We start from the raw sequence: 13,145 nt of genomic DNA on the forward strand, positions 1-13,145 counted from the left end.
GCCCATGACGTAATGCAGGGGGGACGGGGAAAGTTCAGAGCATGGGAGTGGGGGAGTGGCCCAGTCATCTCCTGAGGTGGCTGGAGCCTATGAGGCCAGGCCTGTCACATTGCACCTGTCACAGCTGATTTTGAGGTAATGCCATGTGTGAGATGCTGCTACAGGACAGGACCAACTTCATCCTCCAAATGCTCAAGTGCCCCAGCTTTGTTCTAGATGTTGGGGATGCATTCACAGTCAAAACAGACATCCTCCTTGTCTTTGCTGGGTTCAGCGTTGGGGATTCTATTGTCAATCAGATCATACAATTCATCATCACAAACTGTGTTAAGTGCCATGAAGGAAAAGTGAGGTGTGAGAGGTTATAGGGGATCCATGCTCATTGGGCTTAAAGGAGTCACCTGGGGAGTGACTTGAAGGGCTTGAAGAAGTTGCTCCTGAATGGGCACAGGACGCAGGTGACAGTCGGAGGAAGCCTCCTAAAAGAGATGCTATGAGCTGAAATGTGAGGTAGGGGTGGGAGGAAAGGAGAAGGAACAGTATGACCAAAGGCCTGAAGGTAGGAGCAAATGTAGCTTATTTGAGAACCGGCAAGCAGGCCAGTCTACCCGACCAGAGACCAGTAGTGAGCAAGGTGGGGCGAAGCAGTGAGAGCCAAGGCCAGGGAGGGGGCCCAGGGTCAGATTCTGTTAGGCTTAGGAGACCACGTGAAGGAACACCACTGTAGGGTTTAAAGCAGGGACAAGCTAAGGGGCAGAATGAGGCTGGGGATCCCATGCAGGGCTGAAATGTGGATGATATACCACCCCCTCCCACTATCTTGTGAGCTTAAACTCTTTCCTCTGTGTGGCAGCCTGGGAGGCACTGGGCTTCCTCTGGGTATGACCCTTTATAGTTTTGGAGGAGTGTCGGAGCACTAGACTCTATCGTGAGACATTATCAGGATATTCCCCTCTGGGCTTGGGCAGGACTCAGGTTGCACCTGTGCATGTAGGAGCCCCAAGGGCCTTCGGGGAAGACAAGCTGTGCTGTCCATCCTGAGGAGGCCTGCATGGTTTCAGCCCTCAGCTGCTCCCTCCCTGCGCTGAGCAGCCAGTACTCAGGCCTGAGGTCAGGGTAGCAGGAGGCTCTGGTTTTACACTTGGGAGGCAGTCTGTGTACTAGTGGATGGGCTTGGACTCTATTGAAATTTGGCCAGTTTGGCGGGGGTGGAGCGGGGGGTGGGGTGGTGGTGGAGGGGGTGGTGTGTGTTCCAAATGCTCCCTTGAAGGATGTGATACTGTCTCCAGATTCCCTCTGCTGTTCTGGAAAAGAGCCTGAAGATACATCTGAAACAGGGGTTGTATTCACACCTTCCCTAAGAGCTTGGTATGATTATTCAGTCAATTCTAGTGTCACTGATGGCCAGATGTGTGCTCATGACATTGCCATGCATTATTGTGGGACATGCATTCTGTCAGCTTGTCCTGATTGAGAGCCTTGAGTGGGCCTAGAACTCTGCTATTTAGGGGTGGATCAGAGTGGATCCAGCTGTCAAGGCCCATGCAGCCTAATCATGGGTTATTCAACAGAAGCTCATGGATTGTATGATCCAATTATTATTTTCCAGCTGTATCCTATTGCTAACAGGGCTTCACTGGTAAAAGGGTTCATGGTCAAATAAGTGGGAGGTGCATTGTCCTACATGCCCCTTGATCTGCTTATCTGTTGGTGTGTAACAAGCTCACAAAACTTGATGGCTTAGTACAACGATTTATTATTATTTCTTACAGCTCAATGGGTTGGCGGGGCTCAGCTGGGTGATTCTCACTTGGGGTGCCTCATGCAATTACTTATTTTTATCTGGTAGTTACAATCAGGTGGTAGTGGGGAGCAGACTCATCTAATGGTTTTTTCTCTCACTTGGCTCTGTGCCTGGGTTGGTTGGCATCTCTCTACCCATGGTTCTGTCACATGCTAGCTTGGGCTTCCTCATCACGTGGCAGTCTCAGGGTTTAGGCTTCTTATGGGGTAGCTGAGTTTCCCTAGAGTGAATGTTGCAAAAGGTCTGGGAAGAAACTGCAAAGCTCAGAAGTCCCAGAACAATTCCACAACATTTTATTGGTCAAATTATGGAGGCTATTCCTCAGTAAGGGGAGGGAGTTAGCTCAATGGGAAGACTAGCGCACAATCTGCTGCTATCACAATGCTTAAGAATGTACCAAAGATGTCTGAGAAGTTGCTGCAGTCAAGCAACCTGTTTAACTCAGTATTTCCCAATCTGATTATTATTATCTTTTTCAATCAGGAAATCCCTTTCTCATAGAAAATCACGTGAATTCTGCAAAAGAGAGAGCAGTGGCAGAAATGGAAGGGTGATAGAGGTGGGTCCCAAAACTACTTTCTAAGAAATGGAGCTCTCCAAAGATGGAATGTAGAGATTGCTAGTGAGTTCCTTATTTGGGGAAGTACTCAAACAGGGGTCATGTGGCCTACATGTGAGGATGGAGAGGCTGAACATCCTGGTGGCAAAGGCTTTGATTTGACTTCTGACTGATCCAGGTTCTAATCCATCACTTACAGCTGTGTAACACTGGACGAGTTACCTCTTTCTGGCTTGAGTGGCTTTATCTACAAAATAAACAGTTCCTATTTCACAGGGCTGTTGTGAGGATTAATGAGGTCCCTGCCTGTGGATCACCTAGCACAGGATGCTTTTCTTGGTTAGACTTTGTGGCTGCTCAGTTCCCTTCCACTTCTAGGGTTTAATAACTTTGGGTTTATTCTGGACTTTCTCCCCAAGGCAAAGCAGTATTGTGAGACATGGACTCAGCCCTACCTTCCTTGCAAAAGTAACGTCTCCACCCTTTTACTTTTCTCCGACCTAGTTCCTCATCAGTGACCGTGATCCTCAGTGCAATCTCCACTGCTCCAAGACTCAGCCCAAACCCATCTGCGCCTCTGATGGTAGGTCCTATGAGTCCATGTGTGAGTACCAGCGAGCCAAGTGCAGAGAGCCGACCCTGGGTGTGGTGCATCGCGGTCGATGCAAAGGTGAGTGTGTGTGTGCAACCACACAGCAGAGAAGACACTTCCAGGTACCATGGCGCCCTGCTTGGGACGCTGTCCAAGGGGGAAGCTCAGAAAGAGTCTGTCCCTTTTGTTTGCAGCTATCCCCTGGAGGGATATGAGAAGAGTAACTGAATGAACTCCCTGAAGGAATGAGCACTATTTTGTCTTTCAAATACTGCCCCCAGGCTAGGGCTTAAGAGAGATGTGTGCTGCTATCTGGCTCGAGCTATTTATTTTTATTTTTTATTTTTGTAAATGGAGATGCTTAAAATGGCACGGCATTATTGTTGGCTCCTGAATAGGGAAGGATTCCAAATTGTTGGCCAGCAGATGTATTTTGTTTGGGCTGCTCACATGTTGAAAAATATTAAAAACATTTGAGACAACATTTAAAAATTGAGAGATTCAACATAAAAATCTGGATTTTTATACTTCTCATAAATAATTGGAAGCTCTGGTAGTATTAGGTCTGTGTTCCCTCCCACAGGGAAACACATGGCTAGACCTGAGGAGCAGCTTCCTTCTTTGAAGGATGGGGTGGGGGGGTCCGCTCTCCAGTTTGCTACACTCCTCAGCACCCCCTGTGGTATCTCCAAGCTGAATGCCATTCTTTGCACACCCAGTTCAGTTCCCTAATTTATATCACTTTCCTACGCCCTGTAGATAATTTGAATTTGTGATTCCTGGGCTGCTTAGAGCTGTTGTCGGAATTGTGTGAGACTAAGCAGGTTGCCCTAGAGCTTCTGATCTTCCAAAGAAAGTGCTTGCAATTCTTGAACTCTAAAACATCTTTGAGACCCCTTGGGCTTGCAGGTTTTTTAATAAACTCAGTGAAAAATAATAGAGGTGGGACTTTCTTTTTCCCATGGGAGGGGCTAAGAGAACTTGGGAGAAAAAAATAAGCAGAATCTGGTACAAATGCACCTCCCTAACTTTTCTGAGAGTAACATTAAGTAGAAGATGAGGCTGAGCAGCACTTGCTAGCCACTGCCTTTACATTGTTAGAAAAGCCAGGAGGTGGTATGTGGGCTCATCCACAGCAGAGAGGTTCTCTCTCAGCTTTCTTAGTACCAGGCAGCCATTTTTGTCTCATGGCTCCAATGTGGATTCAAGTGAAGTATGAAACATGCTCCTCCTTGCCTCCTTATAGACGCTGGCCAGAGCAAATGTCGCCTGGAGCGGGCTCAGGCCCTAGAGCAAGCCAAGAAGCCCCAGGAGGCGGTATTTGTCCCAGAATGCAGCGAGGACGGCTCCTTTACCCAGGTGAGGCCTTGGCCAAGTCTCTCAGGCCCATTTCCTGGACGGAGGCCGAGGGGAGGTGCTTGAGAGTGGGAGGGCCCCTCAGAGCCTTTGCTTTCTGGGAAACTGGTGAGGGCTCTTTGACACCCCTCTGTGCTACCTTCTGTGCCTGCATTCCCTCTCCGGGGCCCTTCATGCCTTCCCTTGCCAGCTGGCAGTGGGTCCTGAAAAGGGGCATGGAAGTCTGAGCCAGGAAACTGGCATTGCTTGGTCCCCGTCCTCCCTGCTGGCTGTCTCCATTTTTCTCTTCTGTCAAATGCAGGCTGATTATTTTTCTTATCCCTGCCAGTTTCCATGGGCAACCCTGGTAATCCCTTCTCTGTTTATTTCTACCCCTCTGCACTCCCCTTCTTTCTACTCCTGGTCCTTGAATGAAGCAGTGCTTCCTTTGAGCATACATTGTACCATGGTTCTTGGAGTGTTTGTGTGTGTGTGTGTGTGTGTGTGTGTACGTGTGTGTGCGTGTGCTCACATGCATGTGCATGCATGCATGTATATATGCATTCAGATTTAAAAATTTCTTTTCAGGCAGTCCCACCTCTCATCCTGCACAGGCTTCTGGTTAGTGCTTTTTGTAAAAAGTAATGTTGGCTATGTTTATGTTGGCATAACTATTTCTAAAACATAGGCAGCACAGGACAATAGGGTACTCCTTTATAAAGCTTTTCAGCTGGATGGGCCTGTAGTCTGGGGGGGGAGGGGAGAGGCGGTGGATGAAGTTGTTGTCGGAGCCAAAGTAGGGAAGGTCACTGGACAAGGGTGAGTCAGCCACATGGTTGGGGATGGTCCTGGTGCCTGCTTCTCCCTTTGTGGAATGGAGCAGCATTTGGAGGAGTCCCACGATGTTAGGCTGGAAGCAGAGGCTTCAGAGGTTTAAAGCTTCCCTGTAATTCAAAATCAAGGGGGCAGAGGGTATAGACTGGCCTTTGGTTTTTTTGGGGGGATGAGCCTGGGGATTGCTGATTTCAGACTGACCACTTGTTGCAGTGGAAATGTGGAGGGGGGTGGTGGGAAGGGTTTGGGCATCGTATTTGTTAAAATTCGCAGCTGATTCAAATGTTTAGAGCCTCCGGGATAAACTGACCTTGGCTGCCAACCCTGCGAGAGATGCTTCTATTCATTTTCTCACTAAGGCCTCACTGCAAACTGGTGAGGTAGGTGTTATCCACACTTAACAGGCACAAGGAGTGCCAGGGCTGGGATTCAAACTCAGAGCCCTCTAGCTCCCAAGGCCATGGTGGCTCGTGTTCTGCTGCCCACCGCACTGGCAGCTTTTCCAGAGGCTCTGCAGTGCGGTGTGGACTGCAAGGAGGTAGTCTCCTGCTGTGGTTTGAGTGGGGATCCTGGAGCCACCCTGCCCCAGGGGTGATTCTCAGCACCTCCACCTCAGGCGAGTCATTGAGCTTCTCTGCGCTTCAGTGTCCTTATGTGAAAAGTAGATGACGATTGCCCTTATTATCATACATAATCATAATAATTACATTATACATATTATATGTTACTATTGTTATTACTGTTATTAATGAGTATTACTATAGCTTACCTCATGGGGCTGTGGTGAGGATTTAAATACATTAATGCATGGTCAGCACTTGGAACACATAAATGCTATTTAAATATCCTGCATTTTCACCAGCATGTCCCCATAACTACTCTGGTGCCCCTACTCACATCTTCCCAAGATGTTATGAATGATGTCACTCAAGGAAAGTACAACCTTTTGTTGAACCTCTCCCCATCAGTTTTTTTTTTTAAATTTATTATGTATTCTGGTGGAGAGAAGGCAGGTGATGTGTGTGTATGTATATGACACTGTACTACGGAGAATTCACAGGAGGGGAGAAAGTCAGACTTCTCTCGACTTTGGGGCTGACACGGGGGTAGAGGTCGTAGGGAGGAGACGAAGTTGATGGTCATCGTTTTCCTTTCTCTATGATTGTGTAATCCCCAATGTGTTGCTTATGAGAAGGTTGGCTCCTGCCCTCCTGGTTCCGAGGTGTTTGCTGCCCTGTGACGGACAGCTGCTGGCCAGCTTTTGTTTTGGCGAGGCGGGTCCAGGCCAGGTGGTATTTGCTGGGAAAGAAACTTCCAGATTAATCCGGGCAGAATTGCTAAACGAGAGGGCCCCTGAAGTTCAGCAGAGGTTGGATAGACAGTCAAGAACCCCTTCATTTGTTTGACACACTAAGCACTGCCATGTGTCTGTAGGCCCGAGGCTGGCTCACCCCGGTGGGCAGCCAGGCGGCCAGACAGCCGGCTCGTCCCCGTCACAGTGATTGAAACGGATGTGCTTTTTCCCTTGATCAAAGACACTGCAATAACTTCACAAAATGAGGCTGCCTCTTTGAGTGTGCTTCAGTAACAGGGACAGGCTGCCCAAAGGCTGTGAGACAGAAGGCTTTGTCCCTCCCCCGACCTCCACTATCACTTAGCCGGACATTTTTTTGTTTTGTTTGTAAGACCAACATCCAGAGACCAGCTGTGTTACTTGAATATGCTTTAGAATATCGGTATGCACGCATCCTGATGTTATTACCATATTTTAGCCCTGGGAATTATTACGCAGTAATGTGCTCTTGAAGTTTATGGAGGGAGCAAGGGGACCTTAATAGGACTGGATTTGTTTGGCCTGGGACACAGCTTGGGACCACATGAGTGGGTTGGTCTTAATGGGGTTCATGTGGGTTGCAGTGGTCTCTGTTCTCTTCTTTGTTTGCCCTGTCCTCTTTCCTCCCCAGCCCCCACTCCAACTCATCCAGTAGGGTGGTGCACATTAGGTTACATGTGACTTTGGAAAACCTTGCACCTAGGCTACACCCCAAATGCTGGGAGTGGGACCCAGACATTGTATTATTTTAAGCTTCCCCAGGTGATGGTAGTGTTTGGTCAAAGTTTTGAATGACCCGCTGTTGTAAGGACTTCATCACTCTTGTTCTTGATTGCATCATTGGAATGTGGGGTTCAGGCTCTCTGGGGACCTGCTGAGTCAGGTTGGGAGTTAAGCGCTTTGTCCTTCCCCATGGCCTTATCTGTTTTCTCTTCTGGGTGTCAGGAACGTAATTCCTGACATCTGTTCTGCCAAGCCCTCTGCCAAGCAGTTGTCTGGTGCCCAAACTGATTAGCTGAAAGCTCAGCTGTAGTGGAAGGGTATTGGATTAGCACCACCAGGAAATGTTGGCTGGAGCTTGTCAAACTGGTGCATCACTGAGCAATAATGATGGCTACTCTGCTGAGTGCTACTTGGTGTGAGGCACCGGGTTTTACACCCGTTAATCTTCACTGGAACCCTTTGAGGTAGTTACTAATACCCTTATTTATAAAGGAAAACTAAGTTTCGGAGAGATTGAATAACTGGTTCAAGGTCACTACACTAGAAAGGGTTTGTACCCAGGCCTATCTAATTTCAAGGCATGGGCTTTTAACTTTTTTTAAAAGTGGCCTTGATCTGTGTATAATTCATATTCATCACCATTGTTATTCCAGAAGTCTCCACTGTGGTGCTGGTGGCCATTCCATAAAGGGAAAAATTAAAAATTAAAAAAAAAAGAAAAAGAAAAATACTTTATTACAGAAATCTTTAAATATACAAAAAGAAATAATAGTATAATGAACTCCATGTACCTGTCACCCAGCTTCAACAATTACTGATGTGTGGCTGATTCTGTTTCATTTCTACCTCGTTTTCATTTCCCATCCCGAACTGGACTGTTTCAAGTAAATCCCAGACACAGTATTTTTTTCATCTCCAACATTTTGGAGTTCTGCTTTGTTCTGGACTGTGTGCTGGTTGCCATGGAGAGTTCAAGAAACGTCACGACTTATGTCCTCAAGGAGCTTTCATGCTGAAAAGATATGAAAACCAATGATAAAGTATTATATTCCAAATGGTTATATTTAAAATGTTCATTTACAAGTCAGTATTCTGGAATTCCAAGTGCATTTTATTGTTGAAAAATATATATCAATTAAAAGTTTCTGAACAAGAGCATCTGGGTAGCTCAGTTGGTTAAATGGCTCTTGGTTTCAGCTCAGGTCATGATCTCAGGGTTGTGAGATTGAGCCCCTTGGCAGGCTCCACACTCACTGGGGAGTCAGCTTGGGATTCTCTCCCTCCCCCTACTCACACTCTCTCTCAAATAAGTAAATCTTTTTTTTTTTTTAATTTTTATTTATTTATGATAGTCACAGAGAGAGAGAGGCAGAGACACAGGCAGAGGGAGAAGCAGGCTCCATGCACCGGGAGCCCGATGTGGGATTCGATCCCCGGTCTCCAGGATCGCGCCCCGGGCCAAAGGCAGGCGCCAAACCGCTGCGCCACCCAGGGATCCCCTCAAATAAGTAAATCTTTAAAGAAATTTTTTTTTAAAGATTTTATTTCTTTATTCATGAGAGACACATAGAGAAAGAGGCAGAGACACAGGCAGAGGGAGAAGCAGGCTCCACGCAGGAAGCCCCATGTGGGACTGGATCCCAGAACCCCGGGATCACACCCTGAGCAAAAGGCAGATGTTCAGGCACTAAACCACCCAGGCATCCCTAAAAAAATTTTTTAATTCAATTAACATATAATGTATTTTTCATTTCAGAGGTAGAGGTCAGTGACTCATCAATCTTATATAACACCCAGTGCTCATTACATCACGGGCCCTCCTAATGCCCATAACCCAGTTACCCTATCTCTCCACCCCACACCCTTCAGCAACCCTCAGTTTGTTTCCTATAATTAAGAGTCTCTTATGGTTTGTCTCCCTCTCTGATTCCGTCTTGTTTTATTTTTTCCTCTCTTCCTCTATGATCCTCTGTTTTATTTCTTAAATTCCACATGAGTGAGATCATGTGATAATTATCTTTCTCTGATTGACTTTAAAATAAATAAATCTTTTTTTAAAAAGTTTCTGAATAGAAAACCTGAACCAAAACTAAAAGATAAATGACATATATTAGTCTTAATGACAAAGGGCTAATATATGAAGAATTCTTACACACCAGCAAGAAGATCCTAGTAGAAAACCAGGCAAGAGATGCCAACCAGCAGATCACACAATAGTAATAAATAACCAATAAGTGAATATGAATCATGTCATTTTCCTTAGTAATAAAAGCAATACAAACTAAAAAAATGTCATTTTGCCTACCAAATTGTTAAAAAATGGAGAAAAGATAGTAATATTCAGACTTGGATATTACTAACTATTGAGAATTACTACAGGGAAAAAGCCACTCTCCACATTACAGTTTGGAAAGGAATCTGGCATTGACATTTTGTAGAATAATTTTGCAATATGGGTCAAAAGTCCTTGATTGTGCCCACATCTTGTGCCTACCCTTCCACTTCTAGGAATTTATTCTAAGGAAACAAGAATATATGCAAATACTTAGCCACATGGATTTACATCTAAGTTCTGGTTATAGTAGCAAAAGTTTGGAAACAATCTAAATATCTAGTAATGGAGAATCACTTAAACAAATTAGATGTAATTTATATTCAATTCATAGCTGCTATACTCTGCAGCTAGTAAAAGGATGTGTTACAGAGAATCATTTTACATACTGAGTGTACATAGGTATGTTAGAGACTTAATTCATCAAATAGTTAAAAAGAGAACTGTTTTCATTTTGTTCTAAATAGAAAAGTTATATACACTTTGTGAAAAAAATTCTGATAATACAGAAGTAGATAGAGTAGAAAGGTAGAGCCAATGATCTCATCGCCTTGAAAGAGTAGCAGTTGAGTCTCTAACTCTCCAGTGTTTTCCCTTTAGGCATACTTATCATTATTTAAAACAAAAATGGTATAATATCATATATCTTTTAATAACATTTTTAAAACTAATTATATTGTGGGTTTATTTACATGTTATGTATAAATCTGTCTAGTTTTAAAATTTTCATTGAAGTATAATTGATATACAGTGTTTATTAGCTTTGGGTATACATACAACATAATGATTCAACTTTTGTGTACACTGTGAAATGATCACCTCAATACGTTTACTTACCATCTGTTGCCATAGAAATTTAATACAATAATGCTGATTGCATTCTCTATGCTCTATTTACATCCTCATGACTTATTTATTTTACAAGTGCAAGTTTGTACTTCTGGTTCCCTTGATCTTTTTCACACCCACCAACCCCTCTCCCCTATGATAACCACCAGTCTGTTCTCTGTATCTGGACTTTGTTTTGTTTATTTGTTTTGTTTTTTAGATTCTACATACAAGTGAAATCATGCAGTATTTGTATCTTGTCTGACTTATTTCACTAAGCATAACTCTCAAGAACCATCAGTGTTGTTACAAATGGCAAGACTTTATTCTTTTTTTATGGCTAAGTAATATTCCATCTCATCACACACTCACACACACACACACACACACACACACGTCTTCTTTATCTATTCATCTGCTGTTGGACCCCTCGATTGTTTCCATATCTTGGTTATTGTAAACAAGTGAACATAGGAATGTTCACTTTTTGAATCTTATATCTTATATCTTTTTGAATTGCTGTTTTCATTTTCTTTAGACAATACCCAGAAGTGGAGTTACTGGATCATATGGTAGTTCTATTTTTAATTTTTTGAGGAGCCTCCATATTGTTTCCGTGCACCAATATATGCTACCATCAACGAGCGCAAGGGATCCCTTTTCTTCACATCCTTGCTAACACTTGTTATTTCTTATTGTTTTGATACTAGCCATTGTGACAGGTGTAAGATGATACCTCATTGCGGTTTTGATTTACATTCTCCTGACAATTAATGATATTGAACATCTTTTTCTGTGCCTGCTGGTCATCTATATGTCTTCTTTGGGAAAATGTCTATTTAGATCCTCTGCCCATCTTTAAACTGGATTGCTTGGTTTCTGTTATTAAGTTGTTCTTTTCATATGTGGATATTAACCCCTTATTGAATATATAGGTTGCTTTTTCATTTGGTGGATGGTTTCCTTCTCTGTGCAGAAGCTTTTGGGGTTGATGTAGATCCCATTTATTTTGTTTAGTTTTGCTTTTGTTTCCCTTGCCTTTGGAGTTAGATTAAAAAAAAAATATTGCTAAGACAGATATCAAGGAGCTTATTGCCTGTGCTTTCTTCTAAGAGTTTTATGGCTTCAGGTCTGACATTCAAGTGTTTAATCCATTTTGAGTTTAGCAGCACCTGAGTAGCTCAGTTGGTCAAATTTCCAACTCTTGATTTTGGCTCAGCTCATGATCTCAGGGTTGTGAGATTGAGCCCTGTGTCAGGCTCTGTGCTGGGCTTGGAACCTGCTTAAGATTCTCTCTCTACCTCTCCCTATGCCTCTCCTCCTCCTGTTTCTATCTCTCTAAAATAAGTAAGTAAGTAAGTAAGTAAATAAATAAATAAATAATCCATCTTGTGTTTATTTTGAGGTATGGTGTAAAATAGTGGTCTAGTTTCATTCTTTTGGATGTGGCTGTCAGGTTTTCCCAATACCATTTATTGGAAAGACTGTCCTTTCCCCATTGTGTATTCTTCCCTCCTTTGTCAAATATTAATTGACCATATAGGCATGGGTTTATTTCCAGGCTCTTGATTCTGGTCCATTGGTTTGTGTGTCTGTTTAAATGTCAATACTGTACTGTTTTGATTACTATAGCTTTGCACTGTAGTTTGAAATCTGGGAGCGTGATACCACTACCTTTGTTCTTTCTCAAGATTGCTTTGGCAATTGAGGGGACTTTGTGGTGTCATACAAATTTTGTAATTATTTCTGCTAGTTTTATGAAAAGTGCTATTGGAATTTTGATGGGGATTGCATTTTTCTGTAGATTACTTTGGGTTGTGTGAACATTGTACAATATTAATTCTTCTAATCCATGAACACAAAAATTATCTGCATTTATTTGTGTCTTTCTCAATTTCTTTCATTAATGTCTTACAGGTTTCAGTGTATAGGTCTTTCACCTCCGTGGTTAAATTTATTTGTAAATATTTATTCTTTTTGATGCAATTGTGAATAGGATTGTTTTCTTGATTTCTCTTTCTGATGTTTTATTATTAGTGTATAGAAACAACAGATTTTTTGCATATTAATCTTGTATCCTGCAACCTTTTAGAACTCATTTATTAGTTCTAACAGCTTTTGTGGTGGAATCTATCAGGTTCTCTCTACATAGTATCATGTCATCTGCAAATAGTGAATGTTTTACTTCTTCTTTTCCTCTTTAGATGAACTTTATTTCTTTTCCTTGCCTAATTGCTGTGGCTAGGATTTCCAATACTATTGTGAATAAAAGTGAGGAGGATGGGGCTCCTTATCTTGTTCCTGATCTTAAAGGAAAAGTTTTCAGCTTTTCATCATTGAGAATAATATTAGCATTGGGTTTGTCATATATGGCCTTTATGATGTGGAGGTACATTCACTCTATATCCACTGTGTGGAGAAGTTTTAATCATAAATGGATATCAGATTTTGCCAAATACTTTTCCTGCATCTGATGAGATATCATATCATTTTTATCTTTTATTTTGTTAACGTGATATATCACTTTGATTGATTTGTGGATTTTGAACTATCCTTGGAGTAAATCCCATTTGATCATGGTGTATGATCCTTTAATGTACTGTTGAGTTTGGTTTGCTGATATTTTGTTGAGGAGTTTTGCATCTATGTTCTTCAGAGATATTGGTCTTTAATTTTCTTTTGTTGTTGTTCTTGTCTGGTTTTGGTATCAGGGTGTTGCTGGCTTCATAAAATTACTTAGGGAATGCTTCCTCCTCTTCAATGTTTTGGAAGAGTTTAAGAAGGATGGGTATTAAATCTTTCTTG

At 42.9% G+C, this 13,145-nt stretch overlaps 1 protein-coding gene across 7 annotated transcripts in view; it reads left to right on the forward strand.

Moving 5' to 3' along the window:
* The window catches only part of SMOC1 (SPARC related modular calcium binding 1), a 155,084-nt gene that overhangs the window by 67,754 nt on the left and 74,185 nt on the right, over positions 1 to 13,145 (forward strand). For all 7 annotated transcript variants that reach the window (XM_026008488.2, XM_026008486.2, XM_026008487.2 and 4 more), the window contains 2 exons: positions 2,868 to 3,033; positions 4,202 to 4,314. In XM_026008488.2, coding sequence (XP_025864273.1) covers positions 2,868 to 3,033; positions 4,202 to 4,314 — 279 coding nt within the window. The remainder of the gene's footprint in view (positions 1 to 2,867; positions 3,034 to 4,201; positions 4,315 to 13,145) is intronic.

The sequence above is a fragment of the Vulpes vulpes genome, chromosome 6 (assembly GCF_048418805.1).
Source record: "Vulpes vulpes isolate BD-2025 chromosome 6, VulVul3, whole genome shotgun sequence".
In the NCBI taxonomy this organism is placed as follows: Eukaryota; Metazoa; Chordata; class Mammalia; order Carnivora; family Canidae; genus Vulpes; species Vulpes vulpes.